The sequence below is a fragment of the Salmo salar genome, chromosome ssa20 (assembly GCF_905237065.1).
Source record: "Salmo salar chromosome ssa20, Ssal_v3.1, whole genome shotgun sequence".
Lineage (NCBI taxonomy): Eukaryota > Metazoa > Chordata > Actinopteri > Salmoniformes > Salmonidae > Salmo > Salmo salar.
The window spans coordinates 15,772,776-15,790,991 of record NC_059461.1 but is presented as its reverse complement, the minus strand read 5'-3'; the positions used below and the strand labels follow the sequence as shown (position 1 = coordinate 15,790,991).

The window sequence follows — 18,216 nt, the reverse complement described above, 5'->3', positions numbered from 1 at the left end:
GGTCACATAACAACTATCTCCCCTTGTAGCAAAGTGACTGAATATGGATATTGTGTTGGTTGAATATTGCAGCAGGTTCCAGAATGTTCTTCAACTGGTGTGACTCTTGTGTTGGGTAATGGTTTAGCAGGTTTTGGCGCTGTGGCAATGTTGGTAGGGATGTTGGCTTTGGGGAGCTGTGACTCCTTGTAGACATCTATCTGGTCCTTTCTGCACTCCACAACAAGGTGGAAAAGCCTCTCCCTGAAGTGGTTGGTTCTGGGCTTGTACACTTTGTTCAGCCCCCACTGCTTCAACCACTTGCAGAAGATTTGTTTGTACTGCAAGTGTCCTGGAAAGACATGAAGACTGATCATGAGGATGTGTAACTTTACAAGAAACCATGTTAATCTGTAAATAAAAAAAGGTACAGCAGACTGGTATGTGTTTTGTTACACTCAGAGTCAATAACGGGGCAGTGAGATGGGCTGTTAACAAAGATGTGAAAGTTTCAGGGGGGCTTGACTTGTAGACAGTCTAGTCATGTATTTTTGTGTATGAGCACCTACAGCATCTACACCTAGCGTGAATAGGCTAGAAGAATATACTAACAGCCCCTCTCCCCATGCCAAAGAACTGACTGCAATGGTGTGGAAAAGTTTTGTTTTCTCAAGAGGGTATTGTGCGTTCAGAATAAGATGACGTGGAGCTCGAGCTTGTTCCCGGCTGAAAGCTTTGTCCAATGGGTCTACAGGCTGTGTTCTACTAAAGCTGGTGTCAAGGTCATAGTCATCAGTAGCAGGATTAGTCTGTAGGACACACAGTAGTCAATGATTAGCCAACATTTTACTACTTTGTCCCCATCAATACACACTCAAACAAGGTACTATATCCACCCACCCCCCTCGTGTCAATAGGTCATGCATGCTAGCCTTTACACACAATACCACCCCCAACAGAAACCAGTCAGCTACCCCACACCATCCCCTCCACACAATACCCACCTCCAACAGAAACCAGTCAGTCACCCCACACCATCCCCTCCACACAATACCCACCCCCAACAGAAACCAGTCAGTCTCCCCACACCATCCCCTCCACACAATACCCACCTCCAACAGAAACCAGTCAGTCTCCCCACACCATCCCCTCCACACAATACCCACCTCCAACAGAAACCAGTCAGTCTCCCCACACCATCCCCTCCACACAATACCCACCTCCAACAGAAACCAGTCAGTCTCCCCACACCATCCCCTCCACACAATACCCACCTCCAACAGAAACCAGTCAGTCACCCCACACCATCCCCTCCACACAATACCCACCTCCAACAGAAACCAGTCAGTCACCCCACACCATCCCCTCCACACAATACCCACCTCCAACAGAAACCAGTCAGTCTCCCCACACCATCCCCTCCACACAATACCCACCTCCAACAGAAACCAGTCAGTCTCCCCACACCATCCCCTCCACACAATACCCACCTCCAACAGAAACCAGTCAGTCACCGAGACCTTATTTTCTGCAAATTAGACTTCAAGTCTTGCATGAACAATCAACTTAGTCTCCCAAATACAGAGAAAACTACAGTAGAAGTTGTAGTTTACTTGTAAATACATCAACTATGACAACAAAACATGGACCATGTTTATGCCTCAGTATATTTACAGTGTGTTCGGGTAGTATTCAGACTCATTGACTTTTTTCACATTTAGTTACGTTACAGCCTTATTCTAAATTAATTAAATTGTTTTTTCCCCTCATCAATCCACACACAATGCCCCATAATGAGAAAGCAAAAACAGGTTTTTATAAATGTTTGGGAAAAAAATGTAATATAACATTTACATAAGTATTCAGACCCTTTACTCAGTACTTTTTTGAAGCACCTTTGGTAGCGATTACAGCCTTGAGTCTTTTTCGGTATGACGCTACAAGTTTGGCACACCTGTATCTGGGGAGTTTCTCCCACTCTTCAATTTTTTCTTTAATATTTTGTCGCAAAGAAAAATCCATATCTCCGACTGGTCAATAAAAATAAAAGATTAAGATGGGCAAAAGAACACAGACACTGAACAGAGGAACTCTGCCCAGAAGGCCAGCATCCCGGAGTCGCCTCTTCACTGTTGACGTTGAGACTGGTGTTTTGCAGGTACTATTTAATGAAGCTGCCAGTTGAGGACTTGTGAGGCGTCTGTTTCTCAAACTAACACTAATGTACTTGTCCTCTTGCTCAGTTGTGCACCGGGGCCTCCCACTCCTCTTTCTATTCTGGTTAGAGCCAGTTTGCGCTGTTCTGCGAAGGGAGTAGTACACAGCGTTGTACGAGATCTTCAGTCTCTTGGCAATTTCTCGCATGGTATAGTCTTAATTTCTCAGAACAAGAATAGACTGACAAGTTTCAGAAGAAAGTTCTTTGTTTCTGGCCATTTTAAGCCTGTTATCGAACCCACAAATGCTGATGCTCCAGATTCTCAACTAGTCCAAAGAAGGCCAGTTTTATTGCTTCTTTAATTAGAACAACAGTTTTCAGCTGTGCTAACAAAATTGCAAAAGGGTTTTTTAATTATCAATTAGCCTTTTAAAATGATAAACTTGGATTATCTAACACAACATGCCATTGGAACACAGGAGTGATGGTTGCTGATAATGGGCCTCTATGTAGATATTCCATAAAAAAATCAGCCATTTCCAGCTACAATAGTCATTTCCAACATTAACAATGTCTACACTGTATTTCTGATCAAATGTATATTATCTTAATGGACAAAAAAAGTGCTTTTATTTAAAAAACAAGGACATTTCTAAGTGCCCCACACTTTTGAATCGTAGTGTACAGTCGTGGCCAAAAGTTTTGAGAATGACACAAATATTAATTTTCACAAAGTCTGCTGCCTCAGTTTGTATGATGGCAATTTGCATATACTCCAGAATGTTATGAAGAATGATCAGATGACTTGCAATTAATTGCAAAGTCCCTCTTTGCCATGTAAATGAACTGAATCCCCCCCAAAACATTTCCACTGCATTTCAGCCCTGCCACAAAAGGACCAGCTGACATCATGTCAGTGATTCTCTCGTTAACACAGGTGTGAGTGTTGACGAGGACAAGGCTGGAGATCACTCTGTCATGCTGATTGAATTCGAATAACAGACTGGAAGCTTCAGGGTGGTGCTTGGAATCATTGTTCATCCTCTGTGAACCATGGTTACCTGCAAGGAAACACGTGCCGTCATCATTGCTTTGCACAAAAAGGGCTTCACAGGCAAGGATATTGCTGCCAGTAAGATTGCACCTAAATCAACCATTTATTGGATCATCAAGAACTTCAAGGAGAGCGGTTCAATTGTTGTGAAGAAGGCTTCAGGGTGCCCAAGAAAGTCCAGCAAGCGCCAGGACCGTCTCCTAAAGTTGATTCAGCTGCGGGATCGGGGCACCACCAGTACAGAGCTTGCTCAGGAATGGCCGCAGGCAGGTGTGAGTGCATCTGCACGCACAGTGAGGCAAAGACTTTTGGAGGATGGCCTGTTGTCAAGAAGGGCAGCAAAGAAGCCACTTCTCTCCAGGAAAAACATCAGGGACAGACTGATATTCTGCAAAAGGTACATGGATTGGACTGCTGAGGACTGGGGTAAAGTCATTTTCTCGGATGAATCCCCTTTCCAATTGTTTGGTGCATCCGGAAAAAAGCTTGTCCGGAGAAGACATGGTGAGCGCTACCATCAGTCCTGTGTCATGCCAACAGTAAAGCATCCTGAGACCATTCATGTGTGGGGTTGCTTCTCAGCCAAGGGAGTGGGCTCACTCACAATTTTGCCTAAGAACACAGCCATGAATAAAGAATGGTACCAACACATCCTCCGAGAGCAACTTCTCCCAACCATCCAGGAACAGTTTGGTGATGAACGATGCCTTTTCCAGCATGATGGAGGACCTTGCCATACGGCAAAAGTGATAACTAAGTGGCTCGGGGAACAAAACATCGATATTTTGGGTCCATGGCCAGGAAACTCCCCAGACCTTAATCCCATTGAGAACTTGTGGTCAATCCTCAAGAGGCGGGTAGACAAACAAAAACCCACAAATTCTGACAAACTCCCAGCATTGATTATGCAAGAATGGGCTGCCATCAGTCAGGATGTGCCATAGAAGTTAATTGACAGCATGCCAGGGCGGATTGCAGAGGTCTTGAAAAAGAAGGGTCAACAGTGCAAATATTGACTCTTTGCATCAACTTCATGTAATTGTCAATAAAAGCCTTTGACACTTATGAAATGCTTGTAATTATACTTCAGTATTTCATAGTAACATCTGACAAAAAATATCTAAAGACACTGAAGCAGCAAACTTTGTGAAAGTTAATATTTGTGTCATTCTCAAAACTTTTGGCCACGACTGTATATATACACATACAGTATACATACATACAGTACAGACATATACACATCATATTTTCCTTTATTACTTTCTAACCCTACTGTTTGTTTTTACTCCTGTCCGTTCTCTAACCTCAACCATCTATTTCTTTCACAAAAGTGCTGAACCTATATACACTACGGGTCAAAAGCTTTAGAACACCTACTCATTCAAGGGCTTTTCTTTATTTTTACTATTTTCTACATTGTAGAATAATAGTGAAGACATCAAAACTATGAAATAACACATATGGAATCATGTAGTAACCAAAAAAGTGTTTTATATTTGAGATTCTTCAAAGTAGCCACCCTTTGCCTTGATGACAGCTTTGCACACTTTTGGAATTCTCTCAACCAGCATAGATATGCCAATAATAGACAACCTTGTTTTACTCCTCTTGACAGTTTAAAACTTTCTGAGAAGTAGCCATTATTTACTACTTTACACCTAGGGATACTATACATGATTTTAACCCATTTTATAAGAGACTCCAAAATGTAAATGTTCCAGGCATTTATATATAAACTCCAGTCGTACTTTATCAAAAGCCTTTTCAAAGTCAGCTATGAATAGCAGGCCTGGTTTCCCAGATCTTTCATAGTGTTCTACAGTTTCCAGTACTTGTCTTATATTATCTCCAATGTATCGTCAATATAAAAAAACCTGTCTAATTAGAATTAATAATATCCGACAATACCTTTTTAATTCTATGTAAATCAAATCAAATTTTATTTGTCACATACACATGGTTAGCAGATGTTAATGCGAGTGTAGTGAAATGCTTGTGCTTCTAGTTCCGACCATGCAGTAATATCTAACAAGTAATCTAACAATTTCACAACAACTACCGTATACACACAAGTGTAAAGGAAGGAATATGAATATGTACATAAAAATATATATGGATGAGCGATGGCCGAACGGCATAGGCAAGATGCAGTAGATGGTATTGAGTACAGTATGTACAAATGAGATGAGTAGTGTAGGGTATGTAAACATTATATAAAGTTGCATAGTTTAAAGTGACTAGTGATACATTTATTACATCCAATTTTTAATTATTAAAGTGGCTAGAGACTGAGTCAGTATGTTGGCAGAAGCCACTCAATGTTAGTGATGGCTGTTTAACAGTCTGATGGCCTTGAGATAGAAGCTGTTTGACTGGGATAAGGATTGATTGAATATGTCCGTAAACACACCAGCCAGCTGGTCTGCGCTTGCTCTGAGGACGCGGCTAGGGATGCCGTCTGGGCCGGCAGCCTTGCAAGGGTTAACACGTTTAAATGCTTTACTCACGTTGGCTGTGGTGAAGGAGAGCCCGCAGGTTTTGGTAGCGGCCGTGTCGTTGGCACTGTATTGTCCTCAAAGCGAGCAGTTTGTCTGGGACCAGGACATCGTGGTCCACGACGAGGATGGTTTTCTTTTTGTAGTCCATGATTGGCTGTAGACCCTGCCACATACCTCTCGTGTCTGAGCCGTTGAATTGCGACTCTACTTTGTCTCTATACTGACGCTTAGCTTATTTGATTGCCTTGCGGCGGGAATAGCTACACTGTTTGTATTCGGTCATGTTTCCGGTCGCCTTGCCCTGATTAAAAGCAGTGGTTCGCGCTTTCAGTTTTGCACGAATGCTGCCATCAATCCACGGTTTCTGGTTGGGTTAGGTTTTAATAGTTGCTGTGGGTACAACATCACCGATGCACTTGCTAATAAACTCGCTCACCGAATCAGCGTATTCATCAATGTTATTGTGCGACGCTATGCGGAACATATCCCAGTCCACGTGATCGAAGCAATCTTGAAGCGTGGAATCAGATTGGTCGGACCAGCGTTGAACAGACCTGAGCACGGGCGTTTCCTGTTATAGTTTCTGTCTATAGGCTGGGAGCAACAAAATGGAGTCGTGGTCAGATTTTCCGAAAGGAGGGCGGGGCAGGGATTTGTATGCGTCGCGGAAGTTAGAGTAACAATGGTCCAAGATTTTTTCCGCCCGGGTAGCGCATTCGATATGCTGATAACAAGACTCCCTAAATTTTTTCAGATGAGCCTTGTTAAAATCCCCAGCTACAATAAATGCAGCCTCAGGATATGTGGTTTCCAGTTTACATAGAGTCCAATGAAGTTCATTCAGGGCCATCGATGTGTCTGCTTGGGGGCGGATATATACGGCTGTGATTATAATCGAAGAGAATTCTCTTGGTAGATAATGCGGTCGACATTTGATTGTAAGGAATTCTAGGTCAGGTGAGCAAAAGGACTTGAGTTCCTGTATGTTGTTATGATCACACCACGTCTCCTTAATCATAAGGCATACCCCCCCGCCCTTCTTCTTACCAGAGAGATGTTTGTTTCTGTCGGCGCGATGCGTGAAGAAACCAGGTGGCTGTACCGACTCCGATAGCGTGTCTCAAGTAAGCCATGTTTCCGTGAAACAAAGAAAGTTACAATCTCAGATGTCTCTCTGGAAGGCAACCCTTGCTCCGATTTCGTCTACCTTGTTGTCAAGGTAGACGAAACTTTGGAGCGGTGCTTGATGTGCTCGTCTATGGAGCCTGACCAGAAGACCGCTTCTTCTGCCCCTCCTGCGGCGCCATTGTTTTGGGTCGCCGGCTGGGATCCGATCCATTGTCCTGGGTGGTGGAGCAAACAGAAAATCCTCTTCGGGAAAGTCATATTCCTGGTCGTAATGTTGGTGAGTTGACGTTGCTCTTATATCCAATAGTTCCTCCCAGCTGTATGTAATAAAACTTAAGATTTCCTGGGGTAACAATGTAAGAAATAATACATAAAAAAACTAAATACTGCATAGTTTCCTGAGAACGCGAAGCGAGGCGGTCATCTCTGTCGGCACCAGATGTTATGTACTATACATTTTGCTAGAATTTTTGCATCACACATTGTAAGGGGCCTCCAATTTTTTTAAATGGACTGGATCTTCATATTTATCACTTGTATCCTGTTTCAGTAATAATGAATTCAGACCTTCTTGTTGAGTGTCCGATAATCCACCATTTACATAAGAGTGGTTAAAACATGCTAATAACAGTCTTCTGAGTATATCAAAAAAAGTTTGGTATCCCTCAACTGGTATGCCATCCAGCCCTGGAGTTTTCCCAGACTTAAAACCTCTTAAGGATTGGCCCCTTTTTTTTCAATTTTCACCTAAAATGACATACCCAAATCTAACTGCCTGTAGCTCAGGCCCTGAAGCAAGGATATGCATATTCTTGGTACCACAAACTCCAAGGAAACACTTTGAAGTTTGTGGACATGTTAAAGGAATGTAGGAGAATATAACACATTAGATCTGGTAAAAGATAATACAAAGAAAAAAAAAATTTTTCTTTCAAATGCAAGACAAAGGCCATAATGTATTATTCCAGCCCAGGTGCAGTTTAGATTTTGGCCAGATATTGTCCCTAACATTCTTACCCCCTAGCAACAGATGTGGGATACACACACACACACACACACACTTACATACTCAACCACTTTCCTCCACAATCAACCATAAGCGCATATGCTCAACAGTTGTTACATCCCAGAGCTCAACTCAAGAAAGGACTTGATTTATGAATGCATATACAGTTACAGCTGTTTGAGAAAGCATGCAAGATTGAGAAAATTTGCAAAAATGGGGAGATTTGATTAACCAATGTCAAGTCCTAGGTAATGGAGATCAGATACACCCCCTTCCCCTGAAACACACACATTGGTCCCCCGTTGTGACCATTTTCCCAAGCACCTCTGTGCAGTCAGACCTTTGATTATTTTGTGCCACCAGGGTCACAATAATATAACCTCTCTCTGATTGTCCAAGTGTGACCCCCTCCCCATAGGTTACTGCAGCCAGTGTTGTCAGCACTACCACTACCTGGGTGGGGGGGGGTACCCCACCGGAATCCCCACCGGCTAGGTACAATGTCGTCAAGGTTCTCATTAGCAGCTTTGAGATTTTCTTTGTATATTATGCTCTCCCATCAGGGGGCTCTGGCTTTGTAGGACCAACTCTGCATTTACCACAGGTGGACTGCAATCAAGTTGTAGAAACATCTCAAGGATGATCAATGGAAACAGGATGCACCTGAGCTCAATTTCAAGTCTCATAACAAAGGGTCTGAATACTTATGTAAATAAGGTATTTCTGTTTTTTGTTTTAATACATTTGCAACGTTTTCAAAAAAACTGTTTTTGCTTTGTCATTATGGGGTATTGTGTGTAGATTGATTAGGAAAACAATTAATTTAATCAATTTTAGAATAAGGCTATACAGTAACAAAATGTGGGAAAAGTCATCTCTTTCTGAATGCACTGTATCTGCTCATCATGGAGCCATAGTGCTGAGCTTGATGTTGATGGGATCGGACTCTAAATAGAACACGTGGTCATGTTAGCCTCTCCGGAAGTTAGTTAGCTAGCTAGCAAACGGTTAGATACGGTCCGGTAGGCTGTAACTAACGTAACCTAACGAAGCTAACGTTAGCTTGCAAAGCTACAAATCATGTCGCCAGATAGCAGCTGGCTAATTATATTGATTTGCTTTGGAATGTCTAGCCAGCATATTATTAAATCTAGCTAGCTAGCTAGATTTTGGTTTAGATAAACAAATGTAGTTGCTAGCTAATTAGCTAGGTAATGTTAGCTACGTTACCTCAGCTTGACTTCTTTTCTGCTGCGCTGATGCTGGCTGATCGGATGCCTTCTTTTTTGATGGGGAAAATCGATGGAATAGCTTCACTTTTCAACAGTTGACGACCTGGCAACCCCATCAGTTTAGAAATCCTCTGGCCGAAAGTGCTGGTTACAAACAGACATTTTGCTATTTCTCCACATCAACTGGATCCACCTTCAACGAGGCGGTACATGTCCTGAAATTGCTCTATGAATTCTAGATATTGTGTTTTGCTTACAACAAGGAAATGAGATGCAGTAACGCTGGTATTTGCGTGTAGTGAAGAAATGATCTATTTTTATGACCCATGATATGTTAATAACATATTAATGGACATATATAGTGGAACAGAGCAGCAGTGAAATGACCCTTTAACATTTTGCATTTTTAAAGCTAATTTCCTGCTATTCTACACATTTTGCCATGAGGCTGAGAGGGAATTTTGCAGTTGTAAAACTAATTTCCTGCAATTCAACACATTTTGCTATCATACGCTATCTGGGGGGGCCCGACCTCCAGGGGGCCCACAACCCAAAAAAATGAATAAATACATTTGGTTGGGGGCCCCCGGAGATCGGGGACCACAGGGCACGTGCCCTTCGTGCCCGTTCTGTAATCTGGTCCTGCTAGTGTCATCCTTGTGGTATTGAGAGATAAACATGGTAATGCTTTCACTGTTTGCACATAAAGGAAGATAGTTCATACATGATAAAGTGCTTACTTTGTTATCCAACTGATCTTGTGTCCTATCTGTCAACCTGTGAACACCGTTCATTGCTGCTTGCAGCTATATTTTTAAATATGATTTATGTGATTGTTGGGGAGTACCTGAGTAGTGTGGGTCCAGGTCTTCCATTGATTGAAATGTAACAGACAAACAGAGTAAACAACAAAGAACAGAACAAAGTGAACAATTACAGTTAACAATTACGACTTTGATTTGGAAGGTGAATATTCTAGCAGAGGGGAAAGACGAGAAAAAGAATGAGGGAAAACTAATATATACATTTTTTACATACAAGCAATTTATCTAGACATGAGTCAGGTTGCCTACCTTCAGGTGCGATCTCACCCTGCACTCTAAAACAGAAGAACATACAGAACTGATAAAACTATCCTACTATACACAACTTCAGTACTTCCACAATGACTACTTTCTCCACAATTCCATCACTACTCCATGCAGATCTGAGATCAAATGTGTTTTCTTTCAAATACTAGCTGCTCGCTAACTGCTAGCCAATCACTAGCTGTGGTTGATTGATCTTGCCTGGCGCAATGGAACCAATGGGATAGTACAAAAACAGTAAACCCCGCCCATCTGTCACTCCAGGTAGGCTCAATCAAACGCTCAAAGTATTTGAAAGTTCAATAATATTTTTGAACCCAGGTTCGACTCCATTTGGGCTTTTTACACTACTAAGCCGAACAGAGATAGTGTAAAAAGGGTACATGTACAGTACATGTGATCTCATAAGCTCGTCCCGCCCCATGCAGACTTACGAGGACCTGCGGCTGACAGAGCGGGCCCAGCTGGTCCACACGGCCTGACTGGAGTCCTACAGGACAAGAGCAGAACATCCATAACAGTTGTTGCATTGCATCAACCAATAGTTGATTGCTATGTCATCAACTGCACAGTCGGGCATCAGATTGCTACAGTGCCTAGTGAAAGTCTACACACCCCTTGCACAGTTCGCACATACTGCTGCCTTAAATTTTTATTTAAAAACGAATTCAATTAGATTTTTTTTCCTTCCGATCTACATAACTTACTCCACATTTTCAAAGTGAAAAAAAATGTATAAAACATTTCAAAAATGACTAACAATAATAACTAACTGATATCTTGATTGCAAAGGTCTTCACACCCCAGAGTTAATACTTGCTGGAAGCACCGTTGGCAGCAATTGCAGCTGTGAATCATTTTGAATAATATTCCACCAATTTTGTACAACTTTTAGGCCAACATAATATCCATTGTTCTTGTCAAAATTGCTCAAGCTCAGTCAGTTTGGTTGGAAATGATTGATGTATAGCAATATTCTCTATACACTATCCTCTGACGTTATAGAGGCAGTGTCACGCCCTGATCTGTTTCACCTGTCCTTGTGCTTGTCTCCAACCCCCTCCAGGTGTCACCCATCTTCCCCCACTTATCCCCTGGGTATTTATACCTGTGTTTTCTGTCAGTCTGGGCCAGTTCGTCTTGTTTGTCAAGCTTACCAGCATTTGTCCTGTCAGCTCCTGTCTTTCCCAGCCTCTCTTTTCTCATCCTCCTGGTTTTTGACCCTTGCCTGCCCTGACCCTGTACCCGCCCACCTGACCACTCTGCCTGTCCCTGAGCCTGCCTGCCGTCCTGTACCTTTGCTCCTATTCTGGATTATCGACCCCTACCGCCATGACCTGTCGTTTTCCTGCACTTGTTGTTACAATAAACATTGTTACTTCACACCGTCTGCACTTGGGTCTTACCTTGATACTTGATAGGCAGAGGAAGTTGCACTCAAATTAAGAGAGCCACTACTTTTGCAAACAGATGGACCCCAATCAAGAAATTGTGATTCTTTATGAAAATATTTGCTCCTGAATGTATTTAGATGTGTCACAGCAAGGGGTGTGAATACCTTTGCAATCAAGAAGTCTTTGTTAAAAATGTTGTATTCATTTCTGATGACATAATTTTTCTTTCACTTAAATGTGGAGTAAACTGTAGATCAGTGGTGGGGAAAATAGAAATTGAAGGCAAAACAATATAAATTGCAAGGGTAAGTAGATGTTCACTAGGCACTGTATGTCATATGATATGGTTAGCTGATAATTAAACAACTATCCAGACGCTGTGAGATCTAGCAGGCAACTGCAATGTAGTCAGCTTGGAACGCAGCCATAGTCTTAGCTGAAAATGTTTAAACAGTCTTCAAACTATATAGAGATATCGCTATACAGTATACATCTCCACCTTTTTATTACTTAAGGGCCCAGTGCAGTCAAAAACGTGATTTCCCTGTTTTTTGTACATATTTTCACACTACGAGGTTGGAATAATACTATGAAATTGTGAAAATGATGATAATGACCTTTTAGTGTAAGAGCTGTTTGAAAAGACTGACATTTCAGCCTGTTTAGGTGGGATGGAGTTTTGGCCTTCCAAGATGACATCACTACATTGTAAATTAGTTAATAGACAAATACGAAAGAATTCCAAACTGCTCTGCCAATAACAGCAAATTTTCTGATCTAGAAAAATTCTTGCTTGAGAAATTGCCCTTTGATAAGAAACTTATTTATTTTATTTTTTTACCATTTTAACTGAAAACAATCACAGTTAAGGTACTTAATTGTTACCCAGAAATGTATTGATATTGAGATAAAAACGACTGCATTGGACCTTAAACATGTTTATAATACAGGAAATAGAACTGCTTATACACAACATAAAATCTTACCTGACGTGAAAAATGTTCTTTCTGCAAAGAATCCAGGGGTTCAAAATCTGTAACAATATTGACATGAGAGGGTGTTTGGTGAAACGACAATGGTGAATCGTCAAAAGCTGATATGAAGTCAATTAGGTGCAGTTCATCAACACTCTCAGAAAAAAGGTGCTATCTAGAACCTAAAAGGGTTCTTTGCACAGAGGGTTCTACATGGAAACAGAAAAGCCTTCTACCTGCAACCAAAAAGGGTTCTCCTATGGGGACAGCCGAAGAATCCTTTTGTAACCCTTTTTTATAAGAGTGTAGGATATATCCATTGCTTTAGGTTAGGGTACATTCAGACATTTTGGGTAGAGCACTGTCATAGAGATGGAGAGCAGCTTTAGCATGCTGTCACAGAAGTGATCTATGGCAAAGAAAGGATGTGTGCCCTGTTTCTGTCTCTATGGGAACTGCACATTGACACATACTGAACTTGTTGAGGCTAGCAGATGCAGACCAGCACACAGGCTCTCCTCCCCTGCGCCTCCTCTTCCTGCACACGTCAGAGAGGTAAAAGTCCACCTGTTTCACCTGAGAGCAAAGAGGTCAATGAAGGGTCATCTCAAATCAATCGATATACATGGGCTATACACAGCTTTACATGTACTGATATAAATAGCTATGGCTCCGTTAGACTGGCACTGTGCAGGACCTAGTAGTAAATGGCTGATGCAGTTTGAGTATATGATTGAACAGATTCAGTGTTCAGACGTCTGTCTGTCTATCTGTCTGTCTGTCTGTCTGTCTGTCTGTCTGTCTTACAGCATCTGAAGAACTCCCCTCCAAAATCTTGACTGTCTTCCTGGCCTGACACCTCTCTCTGCTCCCTGAGGTCATCGCCAGGTCAGACGACTTGGACCACTCTGCAAAACAAACCAGGACAGGTAGAATCACTAGAGATACATTGAGAAATGGATTAGTGTCATGGAATCTTTTACCTTATGGGTATTGCACTCGTACATGGGTATGTGGCCAAGGTAACGTCAGGGTAACCTGTCTAAATAACTATCGTCCCCGTTGACTGGCTATATCACCGCTTCGTATGGCAACTGCTTGGCATCCGACCGCAAGGCGCTACAGAGGGTAGTGCGGACGGCCCAGTACATCACTGGGGCCGAGCTCCCTGCCATCCAGGACCTCTATACCAGGCGGTGTCAGAGGAAGGCCCTAAGGCCCTAAAAATTGTCAAAGGCTCCAGCCACCCAAGTCATAGACTTTTCTCTCTGCTACCACACGGTAAGCGGTACCACTGAACAGCTCCTATACCTAAGCTATAAAACTGCTTTTAATTTTAGAATTGTTTTATTTAACCTTTATTTAACTAGGCAATTCAGTTAATAACACATTCTTATTTACAATGATGGCCTACAGCTAAATAGTTAGTTAAATAGTTAACCAATAGCTACATTGACCCTTTTTGCACAAACTATTTTGCCTCATCAAATACTGCACGCTGCTGTTACTGTTTATTACCTATCCTGTTGCCTAGTCACTTTAAATAACATTTGATTTGATTTGAAATGTGGTACATAATACAAATGTGATGACAAAATAAAATATTGGGTTACTGAGCCTTCTTTGCATGTTGTTACTAATGCTCACCAAGCATAAGAGGGTGGTACAGTACCTCTGCTTTTACTGCAGCCAAGGGGTATGTCAGCTGTGAAGCTCCGCTCCCCTGATAGGCAGTTGAGGGCGGGGAAAGAGGCTTGTAGTGGCCTCAGGGAGGGATTAGATAGAGCCATGTTCTCCATGCTAGAGGAAGGAGAGTGGCTGTGTCTGTGCGGCTGGTCCCTGGACAGACATGTCCACCGACGAGGACACTTCCTGCCCCACTGGCCCAGTCTGGAGCTAGCTGCCCCAGGGTCGTCATCCTTACAGAAGGAAGGGTTCACCAAACCCATGGCCCCACAGCCTCTCTCGTCCTGGGGGTCCAACAACAGAAAGTCATGGCTAGAGGCCCTCAACACATCCACATCAAAGGGCTGCCCAACCTCCCCCTCTTCGTTCTCCTCCATGGACATCTCAGGGTCGCAGTAGGCCCAGGGTTTGCAGTGGGGGGGTTCCAGAGAACCACAGTGGGATGGCCCGAACGACTCACAGGGGGTCCTGTCCCTGAGCCCTGCACCGCCCAGGTGAGGGAGAGAGTCATGGGGGGCAAAGCCATAACCAACCGGCCATTCCTCGCTACTGTGATGCACTATGATACTCTGTACCTTCTCTTCCTCTTTTGTCTCGCCAGCCCCCCACCCCACATGGCCACCATCCCCCCATGTTCCCGGGTGCCACTCCAGTGGCAGACGGTGGCTGCGGGAGGTGTGGCCCCACAGCAGGGAGGGTGGGGTGCTGAGGTAGGCCTTGGGTGTGTGGCAGGGCGTGATGTCAATGTGGGGAAGGGTACAGCTGTTGGGTGAGAGGTGATGGGAGTGGGCAATTGGCCGGCAGTGTCCCAGGTGGGCTTCCTTCTGCTGCAGGCTGTCAGAGGCCGACAGTAGGGTGAGGGTGTCCACGGCCAGGGCGGACAGGACCTGCAGCTGGCCCAGCTGGCTGTCCAGCACCTGCAGCCTGTCCTGGATGAAATGGACCCTTTCAGACACCTCACCAATAACTAAATCCATCTCCTCAGCCCTGTCAGGTCAAGGACACAGAGACATTCAGGGGAGTCACAAAAAGGGTATCTCTATGGCTATTGAGAGGTAGTTGGACTCTTTCAAAATCTCAGACTCACCTTTCTGCAGTGGCTCGGATCCTGTGGATCTGGCTGCAGAGAACATCTTGTTTTTTCTTGTGGAAATACGCTATCACACACCTATCCTCAAACTCATGAAGCCTCTTCAGCTCCTCTCGGCCCAGGTAAAGCTCTGACAGAGGGAGAGAAAGATTACAAACAAGTCCATATTTCAAACACACATACACTCACTTAGAAGTACTGTAGCATTTTCAATACTGTCATAGAACAACAGCGTAGTAGACTAAGGCTAAATCAGTTGTACTCATCCAAAAACACACACACACACACACACACACACACATCCACACACACACACACACACACACACACACACACACACACACACACACACACACACACACACACACACACACATACACACACATACACACTCACTAAGCCGACAGGAGTCCCTCTCCTTCTCAGACAAGCCCCTGTGTTTCCGGTAAATGGCGGTCACACACAGGGTCATGTGAATCAGGCTGATGAGGGGCGGGGGCAGCCACAGCTTCTCCTGATAGGTCATGATGTAACGGTAACGGTTGTACATCCACAGTTTTTTGGACGCGTACTTCATTTTAAAGTAGACATTGCTGTCAAAAAAATATCCATAACAAACCATAAAGCACTGAGAGATGCTGCAACACCCAATTTGTACATAAAGCATAAACATAAAGACACAATCAGGCAGAGAAAGACAGATTCAAAAGACAATTGATATTTTTGATGGAGGGTTTAGAGTCCCTACTTGAGAAGGGCAAGGAGGACGTTGACCATGATGAGGTACTGGAAGAAGAGGTAGACGGCCTGGAGGAAAGGGTGGAGGAAAGCCCCGGGGGCACACGGCTTGCCTTCTGCACAGGCTGCCATAAACACAAAAAGGGACAGGGGGTCTCAAATGGCACCATATTCCCATTGACTGTGGCCCATGCAGGAGTCACCCCCACAACTCCGGTGTTGTAAGCAACTCCAACCAAACGGAACCACTACTGTAACGGGTCACTGGTTAGTAATTACTCACCGTCTATTTCATCAGGGTACCCTTCTCCAAACATCATCCAGTACGGCTGGTTGACCACATCTCTTAGCAGGCTCCATGACGGAGCTTCGTCTGGAGACAAGATGGCCTTCCTGGACACCCCGAAACTCAGCAGCACGATGGCCATCATGACCACAATGTAAAACATGTTACTGGTCTGAGCAGATGGGTCGAGAACATAGAGGAAAATATTTTAAAATGGGCGATTCCACGCAAGCGGGAGTGGTAAATATTTTTGGTATCTCAGAGTGTTCTGGCAATTCTCACATGGAAACTTCATTGAAAGGAAGGATGTTTTACATACTTTTTACATTTGTATCACACATTGTTTTTAGTTTTCTTATCATGATAAAATGTTAAATTTTATGCCCTTTTTAGAACTACAGTGCTTCCGGAAAGTATTCAGACCCCTTGACTTTTTCCACATTTTGTTCTGTTACAGACTTATTCTAAAATTGATAAAATAAAAATAAATCCTCATCAACCTACACACAATACCCCATAATGACAAAGTGAAAACAGGTTTTTAGAAATGTTTGCAAATGTATAAAAAATGTAAAACTGAAATACCTTATTTACATAAGTATTCAGACCTTCGCTATGAGACTCGAACTTGAGATCAGGTGCATCCGGTTTCCATTGATCATCCTTGTTTTTACACCTGTGGTAAATTCAATTGATTGGACATGATTTGGAAATGCCCACACCTGTCTATATAAGGTCCCACAGTTGACAGCGCATGTCAGAGCAAAAACCAAGCCATGAGGTCGAAGGAATTGTCCGTACAGTTCCGAGACAGGATTGTGTCGAGGCACAGATCTGGGAAAGGTTACCAAAAAATGTCTGCAGCGTTGAAGGTCCCCAAGAACACAGGGGCCTCCATCAAGTAAAGGGGACTGAATACTTCCCTATGCTGTGGCATTAGGGCTGGCACAATTACCGTATAACTGTGTAATCAACGGTTATGTATGAAGACCACCATGAAAATCAAATAACCATCATAACTGTTTTCTTTTTTGTGGAACGAACAGCTGAGTGAAGAAGAGATGGCCAGGCATTTGTGCGGTTGAGCCCGTTTCTGCGGTAACATGGACTCTTTAGAATATAATGAAACTTTGTTGCTCCTTGCTGAAACAAGCCTTCGGGTGCCTAGGCAACGCCCCGCTCCCTGCAGCAGCAACACACCTAGAAATATAATGAATAGAACGGGCTTGGAACATCTAAGCCTGGAAATTTGGCTAGTAAACTCATGGATACCCTCGCAATGGCTGGCTGGTAATTTCCATGGTAATCACATCACAAATCATAGGACATATTGAAGGGTACACTTCCTGCTTTTAGTTCCTGCTTTGATCCTATGTGTACACTCACAATGGCCACCAGTACACCCATTATGCCATAATTTCTTTGAATGGGGACACCGGTTCTACTAATTCTATAATGGTGACCACGGTCATTTGGCTGACCAATAAATGTTATCCAAAATTCCATGACCGTCACATCCCTACGTGGCATAAGTCAGTGTTTTTCATCCTGGTGCTAGGGGGGCAAACAAGGGTGCACATTTTAGTTGTCCAAGCAACAAAATAAAATCCCTGATTCTCATCAACAAGCCCTTGATTTGCTTTATCAGGTATTTTATTGCTAGACTAGACTTGTATCCCTTTGGGTTCCTACATACCAGGGGTATTGAGCTCTTACCCTACGAGGTCCGGAGCCTGCTGGTTTTCTGTTCTACCTGATAATTAATTGCACACACCTGGTATCCCAGGTATAAATCAGTCCCTGATTAGAGGGGAACAATGGAAAAATGCAGTGGAACTGGCTTTGAGTTCCAGAGTTGAGTTTGAGGGCTATAGGCCAAGATTTGAAAAACACTGGGCTGTGATT

At 43.3% G+C, this 18,216-nt stretch overlaps 1 protein-coding gene across 6 annotated transcripts in view; it reads right to left on the bottom strand.

Moving 5' to 3' along the window:
• The window catches only part of LOC106580069 (transient receptor potential cation channel subfamily M member 7), an 89,257-nt gene that overhangs the window by 7,240 nt on the left and 63,801 nt on the right, over positions 1 to 18,216 (bottom strand). For all 6 annotated transcript variants that reach the window (XM_045702993.1, XM_045702996.1, XM_045702994.1 and 3 more), the window contains exons 21-31: positions 16,309 to 16,483; positions 16,036 to 16,150; positions 15,684 to 15,880; positions 15,285 to 15,417; positions 14,184 to 15,184; positions 13,319 to 13,419; positions 12,985 to 13,087; positions 12,524 to 12,570; positions 10,578 to 10,633; positions 10,129 to 10,154; positions 9,903 to 9,923 (exon numbers count right to left, since the gene is read on the bottom strand). In XM_045702993.1, the coding sequence (XP_045558949.1) occupies positions 9,903 to 9,923; positions 10,129 to 10,154; positions 10,578 to 10,633; positions 12,524 to 12,570; positions 12,985 to 13,087; positions 13,319 to 13,419; positions 14,184 to 15,184; positions 15,285 to 15,417; positions 15,684 to 15,880; positions 16,036 to 16,150; positions 16,309 to 16,483 (1,975 nt within the window). The remainder of the gene's footprint in view (positions 1 to 9,902; positions 9,924 to 10,128; positions 10,155 to 10,577; positions 10,634 to 12,523; positions 12,571 to 12,984; positions 13,088 to 13,318; positions 13,420 to 14,183; positions 15,185 to 15,284; positions 15,418 to 15,683; positions 15,881 to 16,035; positions 16,151 to 16,308; positions 16,484 to 18,216) is intronic.